Here is a 19038-nt window from a genome sequence, read left to right as displayed (position 1 = left end):
TATATTGACAACCAAAATTGTTCAATTTGTAAAATTGTCTGGATGGTGAAATTACACACTCGAGAAGAGGCTCCAATATCAAAATTTCTGACAATCATAACTTTGATAAACTTGTGCTTTTTGGGTTTATCTACATATCGAAAGTTCTGTCAATCATAACTTTCAAAAACTCGTTGTTTTTTGGGGTTTGTATACATATCAAAAGTTCCAACATATTTCGAAAGTTTTGAGAGACATCAAAACTTCTAAGGAACCTAAAAGAAAACCCTGTTTAGATCTTGACGAGGATAAAACCTCCTAGTACTCACAAGTCATGATGAGTAAAGCCACTCCGAAAAATGTCTAGCCTGCTTCTGGACTGCAAGCGAACCGCTAACGTCCACTTCTAGTCCGGGTGCGGAGCAAGGATGCCTGGAGGTCGCACGAATCAGGAGAGGGTCGGCCAAGCCCTAAGCCGACCCAGGGGTCAGGTGAATCACGCCTAGCCTGAGAGGTCGGGCGAACCAGATGCATGCACTGATAGGCTGCGCGAGCCAAGGTTCAAACAAACGAGGCTGACCACTCACGCTCAGCTTTCGTCATCACAGCATTCGCCACAACGTGGAGGGGAATGGGAGTCATCCGTGTTCTGCCTAACCTCCACATCTATTATGTCTAAATCAATGGTGAAGCACCCCACTCCTCTCGTACACGTACAGGAAACGATGTTACAGATATACTATACGGCCAACACAAGTCTTTTGTGCACACTTTGTTCTCACTCATGCGCACACGAGAAAAACTTCCCGGTTGGTCACCCATCCCAGATTGCTCCAAGCCAAGCACACTTAATTTGGAGGTTCTTTCGAGATATGCTTCCGAAAAAGAAGATACACCTTTTGGTATGGATACTCTATTAATTGTATTCAGCCTTGGGCCAAAATATTACCATCCCAGGGACCAGAATATCACAGATATCCGTCGGTGTTCGATTTCGAGTTTGGGAGTTCAATCGGTAAACACTGGTATCTCACTAGCCTTTATTGCCTTAGACTGTTTTAAGTTGATCGTGTGGAATAGAAAGATATAGAATTATAGATTATACTGTTTGATCTGATTTAAATAGTGGAGTTTGAAACAATAAGATATAGAATTATAGATTATGTTTGACCTGATTTAGAAACAATAAGATATAGAATTATAGATTATACTGTTTGACCGATCCCATCGGCCATGTACAGCCAAGAGCCAACCAGAACCAATCGTCGCTGGTGCAGGGGTGCCGCAGCTGTGCACGCCACGGAGGATCCAGAGGCCCCCTCTGGTCTCTGATCCTTTCCTCTCACTCGCCTCACCGGAGGGGCCCGCTTTCTGTGACAACTCAATGCTGCTGGCTGCCGCTGCCGCTGCTGTAGTGCATGCAGCGCAGGACAGGGCAGGGCAGGGTCCCCACGCCACACATCTTGCTCGTCTCCCGTGCTGCCACTCTCACCTCAACTCCTTTCTGTCTCCCTCTCCTCCCCGCTGTCTCCTGCACCCTGCCCCCTGCAGCAAGCAAAGTGCAACTGTGCTTTGTACGTACGTACGTGGTCTCTCTCTTTCTCTTTCTCTTTCTCTCTCTGCCCTGTCCCTGGACTCCCTGCCCACTCTGAGAAAAAAAATTCAAGTCGATGGATGGCCTTTTGCAACCTGCAGACTTCCTTTTGGAATGCATGCATGAAGGTGATGACCAAGGAAAGAATTGGAGTCGCACGCAGTCGCTGCATGCATGGATGGAGCCGAGCCCCGAGCAGCAGCAAGGGGGGTGCAGAAAGGAAGGAGGATGAGTGGCCAAGGAGATGGAGATCAAATCGAAGTGCAATGCATGCATGCATGCCCACGACCACGACACCACACAAGATTACAAGAGCGACGTGATGATAATATGATATGCCTGCCGTGCCTGCCTGACTAGCTGCAAGGATGATGATGGATGGACGCATGGGTCCAATAATAATTTGTGCATATGCATGCATGCCATGCCACACAACGTGCCTCAAAGCCACAGAGAGAGAAAAAAAAACACGCAGCATGTGGAGTCCGAGTCGGTCATATATCGAGCGTACGACACAGCCTTGATGAAGGCAGGAAGCAAGCAAGCAAAGCATGTCAGTCAGGCAGGCTGCTCACGAGCTGTGATAGCGAGATCGTACACGTACTACACATGCGGCCCCTGCAACAAGCTGCTAAGTGCTAACAGCCGATAGATATATATGCAGTGCAGGACGCATTATGCATGCGCCAAACTAATCAAAACACAGGATCGAGGACCTGGCGCGCGGGCATATGCGATGCGTGTCCTGCTGGATATGGCTAGGCATGCTCGCGTGTTTACCACAACTCGACTCCTATTCTAGCACTGGCGTGATTGCACACACGAGAGAGAGACGACTACGTACGTGTATGATATGAAGAATCACGGCATGTGTACACAGCGAGCGGTACATGTGTGCATGTTAGGCTATCCGCAGCGGTTCTTCTAAATTTTTCTCACTATATCACTTTTTTTACGTCACATCATCAACATTTCATCCCCTATTTTTTCATCTCCCGCAGCGGTTCCTTCTATATTATCTCCTATACCCTACTAGAACTATAAAATATCATTATCTAACTCTATTCATCTTTTATTACTATTTTTTATCAACTATTAAATAGGGGAGCACTGTGCAAGTGGGCGCTACCGTGCTCCCCTTGATCTGGGGGACGTGTGCGCCCTCCCCCTGCGCTGCAGCGCGTAGGGGGTTGTTTAGTGTCAGCCGCTGCGGGCTTAGAGACCTCTACGCAAGGGGAGGGGCACGGTGTTGCAAGCGCTGCGGCCAGTCTTAGACTAGCAACAACAAGGATCTGAAGGGTTCTGTAACCTAAATTTAGAGGATGAAATTGCCCTCTACTCCCTCCAGCATCGTCCTCTAAACAACCCTCTAAATTTAAAGGACGCTGCTGGATCCTTTATATATAGAGTTTCTCTAAATGATCATCTATCCATTTTAATAATTTAAACAACTGGTTTAATAAAACTAAAATATATCCAATACATTTGAAAGTATGACAAATACATATGTATAAAAATAAAAAAATAAAAATGTCTCTAATATAGGTATTTGTGTATAGAGAACGTGATTTAGAGGACGTTGTTGAAGAGGAAGAAGATATAGGAGATGAAATCTTTTAGAGAACACTGTAAAGGACAGATGTATATAGAGAACGTTGCTGAAGACGGTCTTAGGGTTTACAAAACCGGTAGAAACCGTGCGATTTACCGAAACAGCCGCCTAGTGGTACCGGTAAACCACCGTTTTTTTCAAAATTCACTCTAAATTTATTTTTTTGAAATTTTTTATAGGAATGAAAAAATATGATAAAAAACTACATGTTCTAATGAGTGATCTGGTTACATGATATCTAAATTTAATTTAGTTTAGCCCATTAAAAATAGAAAAACTTATTGACCCGCTAGTAAAACCGTTAACCCATCGGTTTCTCGTCAAACGGCGGCGGTAAACCGCCTCGAGCAGTCGTAAACCGTGATTTGTTACTGAGAAACCATGTTGAGTTGTATTATTTAGTAATTTTAGTGTCTAGATTTGGTTTTTGGGTTTCAGATTTTTTATGTGATGACATCTTGTTGATATCTAGTTATATATTAGTATTGTTAATGTGTAGTTATATATGTTAGTATTGTTAATATTTAGTTATATATGTTAGTATTGTTAATATTTAGTTATATATGTTAGTATTGTTAATATTTAGTTATGTAAAAACGAAAAAACTAGTTCAAATGTGCGATTTATCAGTGGTATTGAGCGGTTTACAGTCGATTTTCAGAAAAAAAAACCGTTTTGAATTTGTTTAAATTTGGTTTGGCCAAACCGGTCAGTTTTACCGGGTTTCACCGGTTTACCGACGGTAAACTGTTACTAGTGGATAGCGGTTTTTTTTCACAAAATGATTTAGTAATCCTTGTCATGTACTGATGTACATCATGCATGCAGCACAGGCCACCCTTCAATGCTACTAGGTAAGTGCCCGTGCGTTGCAACGGGAACATATAATACAATGATAACTTATATACAAAATGTGTGTTACATTGTTATAAAAAAACTGTTTCATAATCTATACACAAAGATGAGATTTCTGCAAAGAATACCATACCACATCACTAAAATATGAATGGCTCACTTATCCCTCATAACAGCAGCCTTATCTCTGATTTAAGTTTAGGCACATTACAAATACTCAAACCGCTCAGCAAGTCCTTTTGCCGCTTCTTCAGAACACCAGATGTTATGGCATCCTACTTCTCTGCTACCTCATCACTGGAATTCTCAAGCCAACAGGTACCAGCTCTTTGACTCGAGTGCCCATGCTCGTATGGCGTCGCCTCGCCGCACGCCTAACTCGCCTAGGCATTTGGAAGGGGGTGGGTCGCCATGTCTCGCCTTAACGCCTTAATAACCTTGGTCAGGGGCGACACCAAGCCGGCGGCCATGCTGTGAGGCGAGGGGGTAGGTCCATAGGTGGACGTGAGTTTCTTTCCATGAACTTAGTGGCCAGGTACTCACAAAACTCATTAAATCATTGCCCACCATAGCAGAGACAACCTATAATTGAAACAGTATAACAATAAACAATGGTGATTATGAAAATTACTATGTACAAATAAATACAGATATTCAAAACCGAAAATAAAATGAAACCTTTAAGTAGGGTGAGATACTGTTCTTGAGATAATGATTTCTTGTGCTTTCCCAGAGAGCAGAACCACCGGCATGGGCTATAACCAAAGCATCAGCCATACGATTAGAAGCAAGACACTGGTTAACTGCCCCTTTGTAGTCTCCAACCACCAACGCATGTTGAATGCTTTTGTCAATTGATGGATCTGATGGCACAGCATCTCCAGAAACTTCCTGTTCTATATGTTGACCATTTGTAGAAACTGATTCTTCAGCCAAGCTAGCCTCTGAAGGTTGAGGATTGTTGAAAAAATCATCCCCATTATCAATAAGAAACTGGGCATCCGCATTATCGGTTACTGCAGCATGATCAATATTAAGTGTATCTGCCAATATTTGGCTCAATTCATCAGTTGAACTTGCAGGCGGTGCCTGAGGTGGTTCGAAGCCAAGATGAGCAAGCAATTTTGTCCTTGCAAAATCCCCGTCCTCGAACATAACCCTTAAGAAGCCCCAGGTTTCTCTCTCCTCGTCAGATCTGATCAAACAAGCATCACATAAAGTTAGTCTCCATGCAAATATCAGTATTAGTTCTACTAAAGAAGTACCTACAAAGATTCTTGTGATTTTTTTTCACACAGCACGTAGCGAACTTTTGTCGCCATTCTGAATAACAGCTTCAAATTCAGTTGATCGGCTCACCAGACTTTGCTCAATCACCAAATTGTGCACATGTACCTATAAAAAACATAACATAAACACAGGAACTTGAAGAGGAGCAGAAAATAGAACACTGACAAAGAATAATTACCTCAGATGTAGATGTTTGCGCACCTTGGGTGGGTGCCACCGGATGGAAAGAAACAAGTTTACCACCGAAACCAAAAGATGCACCGGTGGGGCATTTCAACCATTTAATCTTGTACAGAGTTACACACCATAATATAAGTATGAGTAAGGAAGCAACACACCGAATTTGAGAATTAACACTTTTAACCGCCTGTCGTTTTATTTCAGTTGGATCTAATAGAATGTTTTTCAATTAATAAAGTAGTGAAGCTGAACAGCAGGGAACCAATGACCGTTTAAATTCTAATACTGTGATTCCAGAGTTCATGAACCCACCCAAAAAAAGTCTGAATATATGAAAGTTACACTCTTTAGTCTTTTGTACACACCAAGACCAATATTCCTTCTTCTCAAATGACATTTGTACAAGATGAAGTACATAATTGTAGCACAGTTACATGCGTAATAACATTTGAGTTATAGCTTAAAGTTACACTCTTTAGTCTTTTGTACAATTAGGAGGTGTGTATCTTAATAGATACTAACAAAGTAGCATTATTCCTTGCAGTCAGTTAGGCTATACGATCATTGCTTGCGTCATCTCTAACTATTCTTTCACTTAATGAATCATGTGTTTTTCAAAGCATTACTCAACATATTTATACATGGTTGTTTCAAAGCATTACTCAACATATTTATACATGGTTGATGGCTTCTACTTCCATCCCATGCGATCAGGAACCCAGTTCAGTATATCATCCAAATGATTCCCATATCTCTCCTTTTACTAAAGACCCATCCTACAACCCAACCAATACAAAGGTATATGTGTAAAAATCTAAAACCTAATTAAGGAATATAAAGAACATCAATCCTTCACTTCTCATATATTATATTCTTTATTTGTATAATTCTAGCTTCCTGTGACAACTTTTTAACGCACCACTATGCCAATATTTTCAAAGAAATTCCTCGATTGTATAAATATATAACAGATTACATCTTAAAACAAGGAAAAAGTTTAACAGATATCGTGTGTGCAATAATATGTGTTCAACTGAATAATTGCTTGATAAGTCGCACACAAACAGATATCGTATGGGAAGACATATGGATTGTTGTTAGGGAGTCCACACACCTTATGGGGGGGAGAGTAGTAGGGATTCTGTGTTCCAAGGTGACAAACACAGACAGAGCTGATCTACAATCTGAATCTGAAAAAGAACAATAACAATTCTGATTAGTATGACTGCAAGCTGAAAAAAATGGTACAGTAAATGAGTATGATGTTGAGCAATGCAAAGGAAAGAAAAAATTAATATGATTCTATCTCTGGTACCGTGTGTTTTCACATCCCTAATATTTCTCAACCAAAACAGCAATGCACAACCAAGGAAAACAGAAAAGATGCTCACAATGGTTTATAATTGAAGAACATGCAAACATAGTACAAGGGTGTCTTGTTTGGAATTTATAAATAAAGACTGTCTTGTTTGGAGACGCGAAAATCATTCAAAAGTGAAACGGTTAGCTTGCATTACGAGTTGGATTAACCAAGGAAGTCAGTGAGTAGATCAAATTTCCTTGAATAATAATTACCTTGTGACCGAAGAAATACCCAGCAGGATCACATGTAAAGAGTTGTGGAGTTCCTTTCTCATCATCAATGCCCAAAATCATGGCAACTGCGTGGGAGAGTATAAGGGCGGTCTAAGGCTCTAAGCATTAAGATATATAACAGAAAATAGTAAAACATGGCTATAGGTTCCACCACTCCCATTTTGTTGTGGGGAAGGAACACCACCCTCAAATATGTAAGTCTCATTGCACTAACCAACTCCAGAAGGTCTCTTGGAAACATACTCGGTCCAGATCTGTGCTCTGTCTGCAATCCTGTGAATAAACAAGCATATGCAGTTGGTTACATGCAGAAGAACCCTGTTTAAATACAGAAACATGCCAGGTTACTGAAAAATATCATGTTTATATATAAATCGTCATTGATGAAAGAAAAAAAATATTATACATAGTAAATATAAAGATAGTTTTGGTTTGTGACGACCGCTCCCTGTACTGTACAAGTGTGTGAAATTCACAGGCCCCACTTAATTTCTTTCCTTCACCTTAATGTGCAGGATCAACAGACAGACAAAATATATATGCATAAATCAGGATAAATACTTTCGAGAGGATATCTTAGTGTCCTCTCATACATCCAACACGACACTGAACATGAGTGAGATTTAACTAATGTTACAGACAGAATTATTTTCATGTCATCAAGCAATTATAGGCACTGCCAGTCTGAAGTCCTGATATACTATATATTTCCTTGAGCTCATTTTTTACCATTGTGCCAAAACATCATGAGGCATTTCATATCCCCAATTGAAACAAAATTCTGTAGTTTGATTCCTTGCCTCATGTTTGGATCTCCTAAAAAATGAGAATGTGATCCAAACACTTGGGTCCTAGAATTAGATTCTAGAATCCAACTATGCAAAGGCAATAATCACTATGAGAAAGATCCGAACACCCCTTATCCAGATTCTACATCCGCTGTCTAGAATCCAGAATCTCACTCTGAGAATGAGTTCTGAGTAGGCCCTTAGACTTGCTGGTTACTGTCAGTGGTATCTGAAATCTGACAAGATCTTATTTTGATAGTTTCTCTGCATAAATTAGTGGAGAAATGTGAGATTTAGGTCCTTTCTCAGTGTATGATAACTCTGTTGTTACTTATCATCAAAAGCTGGTTGTTTTGGGGTTTTCAGGTTGGGCTTTTGCTGATTAAGTTTTGCACCGACTGGCACCTCTCTGGATTGGGGCAAGAGGGCTTGAATTTACATGGGAGTACATATTTAAAGGACTTGAAGTGAATGCTAATGTTGTATGCACTCAATACTATGCGAAAATATAATGTCAGATTCGTTGACTTGAAAAATTGTAGACTGGTTAGTTAACCTTAAAAATTGTATGCATCATAATTAGGCTGTCAACCTTAAAAAATCGGTCTCTGTCTAGCACCTTCTAAACCCAACCCATATTCATTATATGTAGCGAACATTCAAAAAAAGGAGCATCAACCTGAGTTCAAAAAATAGGGGTTGTTGCACCAAAATACACTTTTCGAAGAGAACACAGACATACACTCTCTATTCTACAAGACACCATGAGCACGAACTAAACATAAATGAATCTAACCAGCAACATTCGATTCCTGGTACGATCGAAGAAAACACATGTATGAGTTCATTCAGACAACACCATTAATCGCTACAAACACTGTCTTTATGAAAAAAACTATGTTCGCACAGTTTGACGAATATAAATCAGGACACCTAGACGGATTATAAATACTGGTGATAGTGAGACAAATGAAGCTTTAAATAGATTATGTACTGACCGTGTAACCGAAAATGTGCTCTCCAATCCTTGGTCCCTCTGAAGGGATCAAAGGCTCCACAGCAAGTATGATCTTCAGCTGAAGAACAGGAGACCTGAGCAGCAGTTTGATTCGAAAACGAGTATCTTAATTAAAACCTTCCAATAACAGAATTGCATTTGCAATTTGGAGCAGGACTTAAAAAACACAGCGCGACCGTAGAACAGAAGATCTATATCTAACTAAATCGGTGTTCAGATATGAAATTACAGTAGTCTGCTCATAAACGTGGACAATCTTTATGAACGAGAGGAGGCTCTAAACAAGTAATTTGTGTGTTAAACATTGTTTCGTTTAGTTAAAATATGTCCCATTCAGAAAACTATATATGACTTTCATGTTACAAGAATGAGACTTTAATAAGGTTAGAAACGATTCAACCTGCAAAGTATGCCCACCACGTTGAGGTCCTCCTCCGTGCGAGCACCTCCTTTAACAATATATTGTCTGCGCGAGCAGAGGTATATAAGCTAGACATTAAAAAAGAGTTATGCGACAGATAGGCTGTGGAAAGGAGTTTGCGATGGTTCCAAGCACTGAGGCGACTTGCAATATCAGGAATGAACAGATCAAATTTGTTGTATCTCTGCCGAGGATTCATGGGAAAAACAAAAAAAATAATGTTGTGTCAATGTAGTATGACCAGATTAAAAATGTAAGGTGTTGCCTTTTTAAATAAATATACAACAAATGTGTTTGTTGGTTTATTAGCATGCATAGTCTTTAAGTAAGCAACTAAAAAATTATGAGTAATCCTTGGTTTTTGTACATATATCGGTATTTGTACAAATAGACTCGATCGTCAAACTCCACTTTTTGTATGTGTGTCAATGTAGTATGAATAGTTACGTTGTTTAACAGTAAACGAGCTGGAAGGGGTGCCACGCATTTAAGTTAGTTGATCATACCTGTTAACGTCATTGTCAGTATCATAATATTTGAAAGATTGAAGATGTATCCTTCAAAGCATGAAGAGGCTGCATGCATAACCAGTTGTGAAGCACATTAGCAAGTGCTTATTAATATATGCATGGGACTTGAAGAACACTCGGATGAGAAATTGAAGAACACTCGGATGAGAAATTGAAGAACACTCGGATGAGAAATTGAAGAACACCACTCCCTTTCCCTTGTACAGCTATATGCTTGGATATGAGTTCGTGTGTCTTCTCATATGGTAAGTTGATCCTATAGTTGAGATCACCTAGCCATACATTCCTTCTAAAACAAGCTGAACTGCAATGCGTCACCAAATATAGCTACCATGAACTGAACTGGTAAACTATGAAAGCAAAAGTTCTAATAGCATTGCAATATTCAAGAATGGCTAAAGATAATGCTTTGTTCCTTTCAACTATTAAAATAAGTACCAAATGAACCACTAAAAAGTAGAGGTAACCAGAAACAATATATAATCTATTACTCACTCATGATCATATATCGTTTTAGGCATGTTGACTCTCGAAACTGGATTAAATATTGTCCTTCGGTGGATTTCTTGAACATCAGCATTCCTTTTTAGTTCATCTCCTTCCTTTTCTCCATAGGTCAGGTGACAACATATAAAGCAAAACTATGTTTGGTATATGGACACTTTAATAGCACCCAAAAGTTGATGACCCCTTCAGTCCATCCTTCAAACAGATGCCCCTTCTTCAGCTCTACTTTCAGCTATCATTAAAGGGAATGGAAAGATGAGCTAGGACTTCTGAATAAAGGGTATTTTGCAATGTGACGATAAAACATAAAAGCCTACCTGGTCTTTCCCAAACAGTTCGTTACAGTCCTGCTTGGATATGAGTTCGTGTGTTTGGTATAAGGATTAATGACATGTGAGAACCGATTAAATCTCCAAAATTATTTCTGTTTGGTTGGCCCATATAAAGAAAAGAAAACCCTGAAAAGTTACTACTTCCCTAACAAAGTTTTTTCCTGTTTTACCAAAACAACACAAAAAAGTGGTGCAACAGCACTTCACAGAGAAAAAATCACATCACTTCTGTGAAAAAATATTAAGTATTAACCATAGATGTAGGAATTACCAAAGAACATAAATGAAATGAAAAGATCTGAATCACAAAGGCTGAATGATGGAACAGAATGTCAAAAATTTGTTACGACTTACCTCTTTGAGGATAGAGTTGTCATGCATGTCTGAACCAGGGGCTCAATGTTGTCTGCACTGAACTCGAACTTTTTGGAGAATCGTTCTGGGTGATCAAAAGCTACCTTTGACGCCATCTCATCACCTTCGTTCTGGCTGGTAATTCACTGGCTTCCCAACGATAAAAAACTCTGCAAATACATCCTCCAATTCCCCTTCTAGCACCCAGCTCCTGACCATCTCAAACAACGACGAGCACACCCAGCGCAGTAATTGGCCCGCAAACTCCTGAAACATAGGATCTCCGTGTTGTGCTTGCCCATGGATCACACCAGCCATAGCACCACCGCTCAGTCCCCGGCATCCATCAACCAGAAGAGCCATTAGGCGCATTCTCACTGCAGGCTCAGCAAGCCACACTGCTGTCCGGTGTACCTGCAACCGAGAAAGCCGCGCCCGCTCGAACACAGAGGCAGGGAGTGAACTAATCTGATTTGACAAGAACAAAAGAGATACTACGATTGGAAAGAAAATGTTATCTGTGAAAATCACAGTAAGTAACCATTTTTGTAATTGCTACTTATTTCAAAGTATTGTAGCTACAAGAATGAAAAGATTGCAGTTTAATGACATGTCCAAAATATGGATAGCAGAGACAGAGATGCAGTACTACACACGCTTCTTAATGAGGTTAAGATCATTAGTGTTTGGCCGTACAAACATGACGACATCATTAGCATCGACAGAGATGCAGTACTGCACACGCTCCATTACAAGAGGTTGCAAAAATTCCAACTGAGTGGCCCAGCAAATGAGTGAATTCAGAACATCGATAACCTATATAAGCCGCATGTGGCTAACCTTGCTTCAGCCACATCACAGTGATACCTATCAATGGTAAAAGTAAACCAGGCTTTTACATTGACAAAATACACATAAAGGACTTGGTTCATACATGAATCTTAAAAACAGGGAAGGTATTATATACTACCTTTGGTTCTCAACAGATTGAATTAGCTTTTCCATATAAATTTCAGTTATCCAAGTAGAAATTATGAGCTGCATGCAGTCTTGCCATAACATCAACTTCGTTTGTTTTGCTGCATCAGATTTTTATCCAAATATAAAAAATGTGAACTCACTTTTAAAGAAAGAACATTTTAGAGATCCTTTCCATTCAATAGAATCCAAATTTAACCCATATGATATACAGTGCATGTATTCATTAAGGGCCATATAGAGTATGTAACATGTATACTATCATTGCAAGAATTCTTGCTCAATCCTTTCTCAAAAATATTGACAACCTGCATTAAGAATAAGTAGGCAACATAGAGAGGATCATTATTGTATTCTCTTGATAGACAGTTAAAGTCAATCAAAGATCCTTATAAAAAACTGAATCGAAGATAGCTTCTAAAATCCTAATTCTACAGCCACAAAACAAAAAGGCAATTGTAGTAACTTAAAGTGCCTTCTAAGATTTTCGACAATGTTTGTTGAACACCTTCTCCAGATACATCTCTACTAACATTTACGCTCTCTTCCAAGACATTCTAAAGAAAACAATGTTAGTAAGTCAGTAATGAACTTGCCTGTGTTAATGATGTCGCATCAGCTATAACGAATGTCTCCATAATTTGTATGTAAACGCTTAAGCTATCATGGTACATGTAGTGGGCACAAGACCTGAAACACCATTATGTCCTCCATAATAATTTGGATGACCCTAGAGAGGTCCTGTTGTGTGTCCAGAACCCAGGCCACCTACAGCTCTGCAAGTCTTTGAGCTCCTCGAGTATCATCGCCTCAACTTTTGGGTGCTTGCACATCATGTAAAAGAACCATGTGAGCTTGACGACAATGAGGTCCTTCCTAGCAATGATGAACCCCACAACCATTTCACGGAGGAAGTCTGTCTTTTGCTGCTCGCTCATACTGGGATCCAAGCTCAATTTTGTGTACATGGATAGTACATCTGCCTGGCTTTTGTTGCTCCCCCATGCCTTCCGCTTGTAAATCTCCTCGTAGATGAACTGATCGACCACAACCTTAACATTAGCAAGCTTCTTCTCTGTCCCGACATTGAGCCACGACAGGACCTTCCATAGCTTTGATGGCACCATGTGTCTAAACAACATTGCCTCATCCGCTTCCTTAGTGGCATAGCCAAACACAAGCATGGAGGAAGACACTGATAAGCATAAACATTTAGATCAACAATTTGGAACCGCATACGCAGAGAGAGAGAGAGAGAGAGAGAGAGAGGAGAGACACCTCTAGTCTATGTGACCTTGTGGAAGAAGATAATGATGCGGCATGCCCCACGCAGCAGTGGCTTCGTTTCTCCTCCGACGCTCCCAGCACCACCGATTGATCCCACAACTTGCAGACGCGGGGAGCCTCCTCTTCGGACCGCGCTCCAGACGTGCACGGCACGGACCGCGTGCTGGAATTGCCGCGTCGTCGCTGTGTGGCCCCCTGCCGTGAGGCTGCCCAGGAAGAGCTCGGTGGTGGCGGCGACGAGCAACGCCGCCTCACTCCCCATCTCATCGACGCTGACCCCGTCCTCTCTAGTGTTCTTCCATGTCCCCTTCCGCGTCCGCCGCGACGGTCGGGTGCGCCTCTCACCCCGCCGCCCTCGCTACTCTGTGTGGCACTGCAGAGAGATGTGCCACCGGATCCACAGCGATAGATTGAGGACGTCGACGCCCTGCGAGCCGGCCATGTTGTGAGGAGGAGGACCTCGTACAGATCCATGGCACACAACCTATTACGGGTCGCCATCGTGCTGCGGATCCGGTCTTCTCCCTCGTGCGTGAGGCAGATTTGAGCAGCGATCGCGGACGGGGCCATTGATTGCCAGGGGGCACATCGTGCGAGGTGCGTCGGGGGGAGCGGTGGCGCGGTCGCATTGCGCGAGGAGAGTGGCGGCGAGGTTGGGGCAAGCGAGCGTGGGGGGCAATGAGGGACGGTTGGTGAGAAGGAGAACGAGTGTACGACACACACCGAGGGGGGACGGGGTGACGCACGAAGTCGGGAGTGGAGACGTAGATTGCGGGCGTGGGGGCACGAACGGCAGAGATTGACCCAAGGCAGAACACGCAGATGACAGAACGAGGAGAGGCAGACTACTATTAGGTTCTTAATAAGTAGTAAAGATTGCTACGCCTCCTTCCTTGCTTCGCAGCCTGTCCATGTCCGATGCTCATTGAAACTCCCTTCGTCTTCCAGGCACCAAAGCCGCCTGCACAGTGTGCGCACAGTGAAATGTCCAGTATAACCAGAGCCGGGCGGATCTGCATCTGCGCGCATGAAGATTTTGTTCCGGGCGGCCCGGCCCTGTAACCAGCAGGTGCAGTTCTTCAGCTGGCCGGCCAACACTAACTCCGTCTAATTAGCCAGTGCTAGCTAGCTACTACTAGTAGTAGCATTGTCTTCCCAATGCGTGTGCAGGTGCATCCATACTGTAGGAGTACGAGTATTCTTGTGAGTGATCGATTCGGCTGTGAACAAAGTGGCAATGGTCCAATGCATGGAGATTGGAGAGTAGCCTTAAAGCTCGACTCGACCACAGACTGCTGCCTCCGCGTCTAAGCTACTCTAAACTATCTCCAGCAGAATTTCTATCTTACTTCATTTTTAAATTACACTATCTAAACACACCGTGTAAAATAGTAATTTACACAACAGTGTAATCAGAATCGTTGCATCGGGCGGCCACTGCAGTAAATTTCCTTCTGTCGCAATTGCAGTGCAGGCCAGCAGGTCGTCGCCAGCGTAAGGGTAGTAATACACAGTGACAGTGGGGTGGTACAGAACTGGCATGCATTCTAGTTTTACTAGCTACTGGCACACCACTAGCTAGTTCTTCCGTCCATGGGCTAGCTTCAAGCAGGTTTGATATGAACCTTCAGGTTCGCATGCATGAATTCTGCAATCTGATCGAACCTTACCATGCAAGATGCGTGTACTTCTTTCTGCGTACGCGAACCCGGTTGCGTGTACTGGTAAAATATAAGCTCCCACGTCAACGCTGCCCATCCTTCTCGGGTTTTCCCCGGAGAGCAATGTCAACGCAACGCAAGGGCGGAAGGTTGGAGAAGGGACGCCCTGGGCACACCCAGCTGGCTAGGCAAAGCGTGGGCATTTAGCCGCGGACCCAACGGTCCCTAGAAGTTCGCTATAAAATCGCGTCAAAATTTTCATTATATATATAATACGGTAAAATCCATTTAGCATCCTGCAAAACAATATTTATAGTGAAAACTAGCATACCAGTCGTTAAGTAACCTACTAGGTTTCTCCATAGTTTAACCTAACAATGCATGTATAGGTGAGAACATAACAATTCATATTATTACGTCAAACAACATGAACAATAACACACTGTTGGGGACCTTCGGCATCCGAAGGTCCTCAAAAACAGGATTTAACAGTATTTCTGGAGTATAATGTGTGAACAGGTATCTTCGGACTCAAGTCGGCACCACAGTAGACCAGAATAATACGAAGGTTGATACAGCGCCGAAGGTGTGAGCAGGAAAGCTTCGGCGTGACAGCAGAAAGTGAAACCGACTTAAAGATGAAAAGGCTATTTAGACCTCGACAGATTACTATAGAATTATTATCAACTGTAAAGGGCATGAATGTAATTTTGTATGGGTTGTGTCTCGCGCCTATAAATAGGTGAACAGTACTCCCGTACTGTTCACGCTGACTTGGCATTCGCTTTTTGCGTCACGCTTGTACTATCATCTCCTTCCAGTTGAAGGTACACTTGTAATTCAATGATATTCCTGTTTATACCTAATAATAATAGATAATTGTTTATGTTGTCTTTTATATTCCTTACATTTCATCCTTCATCACTGTATGATGAATTTATGGAAATATATCATTTATAACCTTCGTCCAGAAACCATTATATCCTAAAAGGAAATAATGCTTCGAAGGACGAAGGGCTTTAACGATTAACATTTTCTATGTTGCCTTGTTCTTAACTCATAGCATTTGAGAACAAGTCTCCAACATTGGCGCCCACCTCCGGTGAACCCACTTCCACTCTTCGAGTTTTTTTTGAACACCTTCGGCGATCATAAACCTTCGTTTTGGCGCCGAAGAAAGCCTCAGCGACTGGGGCTGCAGCTCTGCAACCACTGGATCACAATCAGGAGACAATCTCCCTTCGGGAGGCCCGAAGCCAGAAAAGGAAGGCTGTCAGCCCGACACCACCAGAGGACGAGATAGATCAAGAAATCAGAGATATGGAAATGCTTCATCAACAAGTACAGAGGAAGAAAGAAAAGATGGCCAGGCTAGCTGAACTGCAGAGGCAGATAGACGAAGCCTCTGAAGAAGTTCGTCATCTTGCTCAGGATGAACAACACCGAAGGCCTCAGCACCAAGACCTTCATCAGGAGGGTTTTCTCAATGAAGATGACTGGTATGACAATTTCCATCATGGGAATTTTGTTTTTGATGATGCTTCTCCTCTGTCCGCTGAGCTGCAGGCTACACCTTGGCCTCCGTCCTACAAGCCGCCTCAGCTTCCCGTATTTGATGGCCACTCAGACCCGAAGCAGTTTTTGATGAGCTATGAAGCAACAGTATCTTCGTATGGTGGCAATGCTGCAGTCATGGCCAAATCTTTCGTTATGGCTGTCAGGAGTGTGGCTCAAACCTGGTATTCCTCCCTTCGACCAGGAACGATCACTTCATGGCAGAAGCTGAAGGATTTGCTGTTAACTAGCTTCCAAGGATTTCAGACGAAGCCGGTCACTGCTCAGGCTCTGTTCCAGTGCACCCAAGATCACGAAGAATACCTTCAGGCGTATGTCCGAAGGTTCTTGCGTTTGAGGGCACAGGCACCAACGGTGCCCAATGAAATTGTCATTGAGGCCATGATCAAGGGGCTTCGGCCAGGACCGGCAGCTCAGTACTTCGCTCGGAAGCCTCCTCAAACTTTGGAGAAGCTGCTCCAGAAGATGGACGAGTACATTCGGGCCGATAATGATTTTCGCCAAAGAAGGGAGGAGGCTTTCAGGTTCTCTGAAATGACCAGGGGCTTCGGAGGGAGGTTCTACCCGAGGCACGTGAGATCAATTCATAACTCTACACAAAATGATGATAGAGGAAGCCAACAGCAAAGGCCACAATGTTCCTCACAGGCTTCGGGGCAACAGCAAAGCTCCTTCAGACCACCAGCTCCAAGAGGCAGAGGCGCCAGGGGCTTTGGAGGAAGATTTGGCGATCAACCAAGAAGAATCTTTTGCTTATTCTGCGGTGAGAACAAAGGCCATACTACCAGGATGTGACATGTTACTATTCAGAAGCAAAAGGAAATAGCTGAAGCAGCAGCACAACAAGCTCAGCCGAAGCAGGTCATGCATACAACTTCGTATCATTCGCCCTACATTCCAGAATATGTGGGCAATCATCCTGCAGTTTCTGTTGCTTCGGCGAGTCAGCCTCAAGCTTCTTGGCAACAGCCTCCGCCTCCACCTCCGTTGCAACAAGGCCAGCAGCCAGAAGGGAGCCAGTATGCTCCACACCAGAGGGACTTCAGGGAGCAGTCCGAAGCTCGTACAGTCAATAGCACTGTGCCAGAGTCAAAGCACATCTATTGACAAATATCCTACCTTAATAGCAATCTTTTTCATTCAGTTTTATTTTCTGTAATAAAGGACATTGTTTAGGTTTCATGTAATTAGTTTCGTTGATTCCTACAAGGAAAATATATTTTCTTCACAGGCTTATATTGATTAAAGTTCAAAGACTTGTGATAACAAAAAGGACCTTCGAACTATCGAAAATTCTTCGAAGCAACAAAAAGTCGTTCTAAGGAACGCAGAGTAAGCTTGCCGAAGTCACAAAAAAGTCGTTCCAAAGGGAGCGCAGTGTAAGTTTTCTGCTCCAAAGTCGTTCCAAAGGGAATGCAGAGCATACAGCGAAAAGTCAACGCTGATACCGCCTAAGTAAAAGGCGAAGCGCGAAAAGTCAACGCGAATACCGCTGAAAGTAAAAGGCGAAGAAGCTCCTAAGGGAGGCTTACAGCGAAAAATAAACGCTGATTCCGCTGAAGTAAAAGGCGAAGAAGCTCCTAAGGGAGGCTTATAAAAGATTGTGTTTTATTGCAGGGATGCGTATGTATCTTCGGAATAAACATCATCGCACATAACATAACATCATCGCATCATTTCGCATAGCATAAGCATCATACATCATTTTGCACATGGCACAAGAGGTGGACACATTATCAATCTACAGAAGAACGCTTTCAAAAAAGGGAGAAATCATAGTCACAAAAAGATACATTATTGATCTTCGGAAGTGTAGCTTCGGAAAAAAATTTTCACGAAGCCTGGATATTATTCATCAGAACATTGGATATTGTTGTGACAAAGATAAATTTTTCTTCACGAAGCATGAAAAAAAGGGAAGGTGTTTTTTCGTCAAAGACTCAAAAGCGGTACGTGTAAAGTTTCATGCATCGTAAAGAGTTGACTAACAAAAATAGGTATATTACATTTGGGGTTACAAAATGTTACAGTATATTACATTTCAGAAGTTTTCACAAAAATACTTAATCTTCTCTCAAAACGACTTCTGCAGCCTCGTTCAGGAGCCGATTGACGACTTCGTCCATAATATCTTCAGCCATCTTTTTAATTTCGTCGTCTCCTTTCGGCTGAGGGCCCGAAGACGTTTTAGCGGGATCTGAAGTAAGACAGGATACGGCTACATTGCTATTACAAATCGCAAACAAATCTTAAAGCCTAAAGATTACAACACAATAAAAACTATTAGTTAATACCTAATTGACCTTCGGCCTCTGCGCTCTTTTCAGCAGCCTCAGCTACTTCTCTAGCATCGTGAATGCCCTTTTCACTTCTTCGAATAATCTCTCCGGCCATTTCTCGGCCACCATTATCCCAGATATCGGTAAAAAACTTTCCACCAATTATACTAGCTTCGGCCGAAGGATCTCTTGCATCTTCAAA

General features: G+C 42.3%; 1 protein-coding gene and 3 long non-coding RNA genes across 5 annotated transcripts; all 4 read right to left on the bottom strand.

Moving 5' to 3' along the window:
• Positions 1-1360: 1360 nt before the first annotated feature.
• Positions 1361-5229, bottom strand: LOC103644728 (protein transport protein SEC31 homolog B). The gene is made up of 3 exons (XM_020541864.1): positions 4719-5229; positions 4478-4622; positions 1361-1524 (listed from the first exon to the last, which is right to left on the bottom strand). Exons 1-3 carry the CDS (start codon positions 5193-5195, stop codon positions 1361-1363), a joined length of 786 nt encoding a protein of 261 aa, XP_020397453.1. The 5' UTR covers positions 5196-5229.
• Positions 5230-6631: 1402 nt separating this feature from the next.
• On the bottom strand, positions 6632-7389 carry LOC109943649 (uncharacterized). The gene is made up of 3 exons (XR_002266695.2): positions 7321-7389; positions 7086-7171; positions 6632-6694 (listed from the first exon to the last, which is right to left on the bottom strand). It is a non-coding gene; the product is annotated as an uncharacterized lncRNA (long non-coding RNA).
• Positions 7390-8875: 1486 nt separating this feature from the next.
• Positions 8876-10017, bottom strand: LOC103636653 (uncharacterized). Its single transcript, XR_002266694.1, has 3 exons — positions 9840-10017; positions 9313-9378; positions 8876-8986 (listed from the first exon to the last, which is right to left on the bottom strand). It is a non-coding gene; the product is annotated as an uncharacterized lncRNA (long non-coding RNA).
• Positions 10018-10074: 57 nt separating this feature from the next.
• Positions 10075-11293, bottom strand: LOC109943648 (uncharacterized). Of its 2 annotated transcripts, none has more exons than XR_004855270.1 (3): positions 11057-11293; positions 10359-10592; positions 10075-10152 (listed from the first exon to the last, which is right to left on the bottom strand). It is a non-coding gene; the product is annotated as an uncharacterized lncRNA (long non-coding RNA). The 2 variants fall into 2 exon arrangements; XR_002266693.1 differs by lacking the exon at positions 11057-11293 and adding an exon at positions 10688-10997.
• Positions 11294-19038: the final 7745 nt, after the last annotated feature.

This window comes from Zea mays, chromosome 1 (assembly GCF_902167145.1).
Source record: "Zea mays cultivar B73 chromosome 1, Zm-B73-REFERENCE-NAM-5.0, whole genome shotgun sequence".
Classification (NCBI taxonomy): Eukaryota; Viridiplantae; Streptophyta; class Magnoliopsida; order Poales; family Poaceae; genus Zea; species Zea mays.
This window is presented reverse-complemented; position numbering and strand designations above follow the sequence as displayed.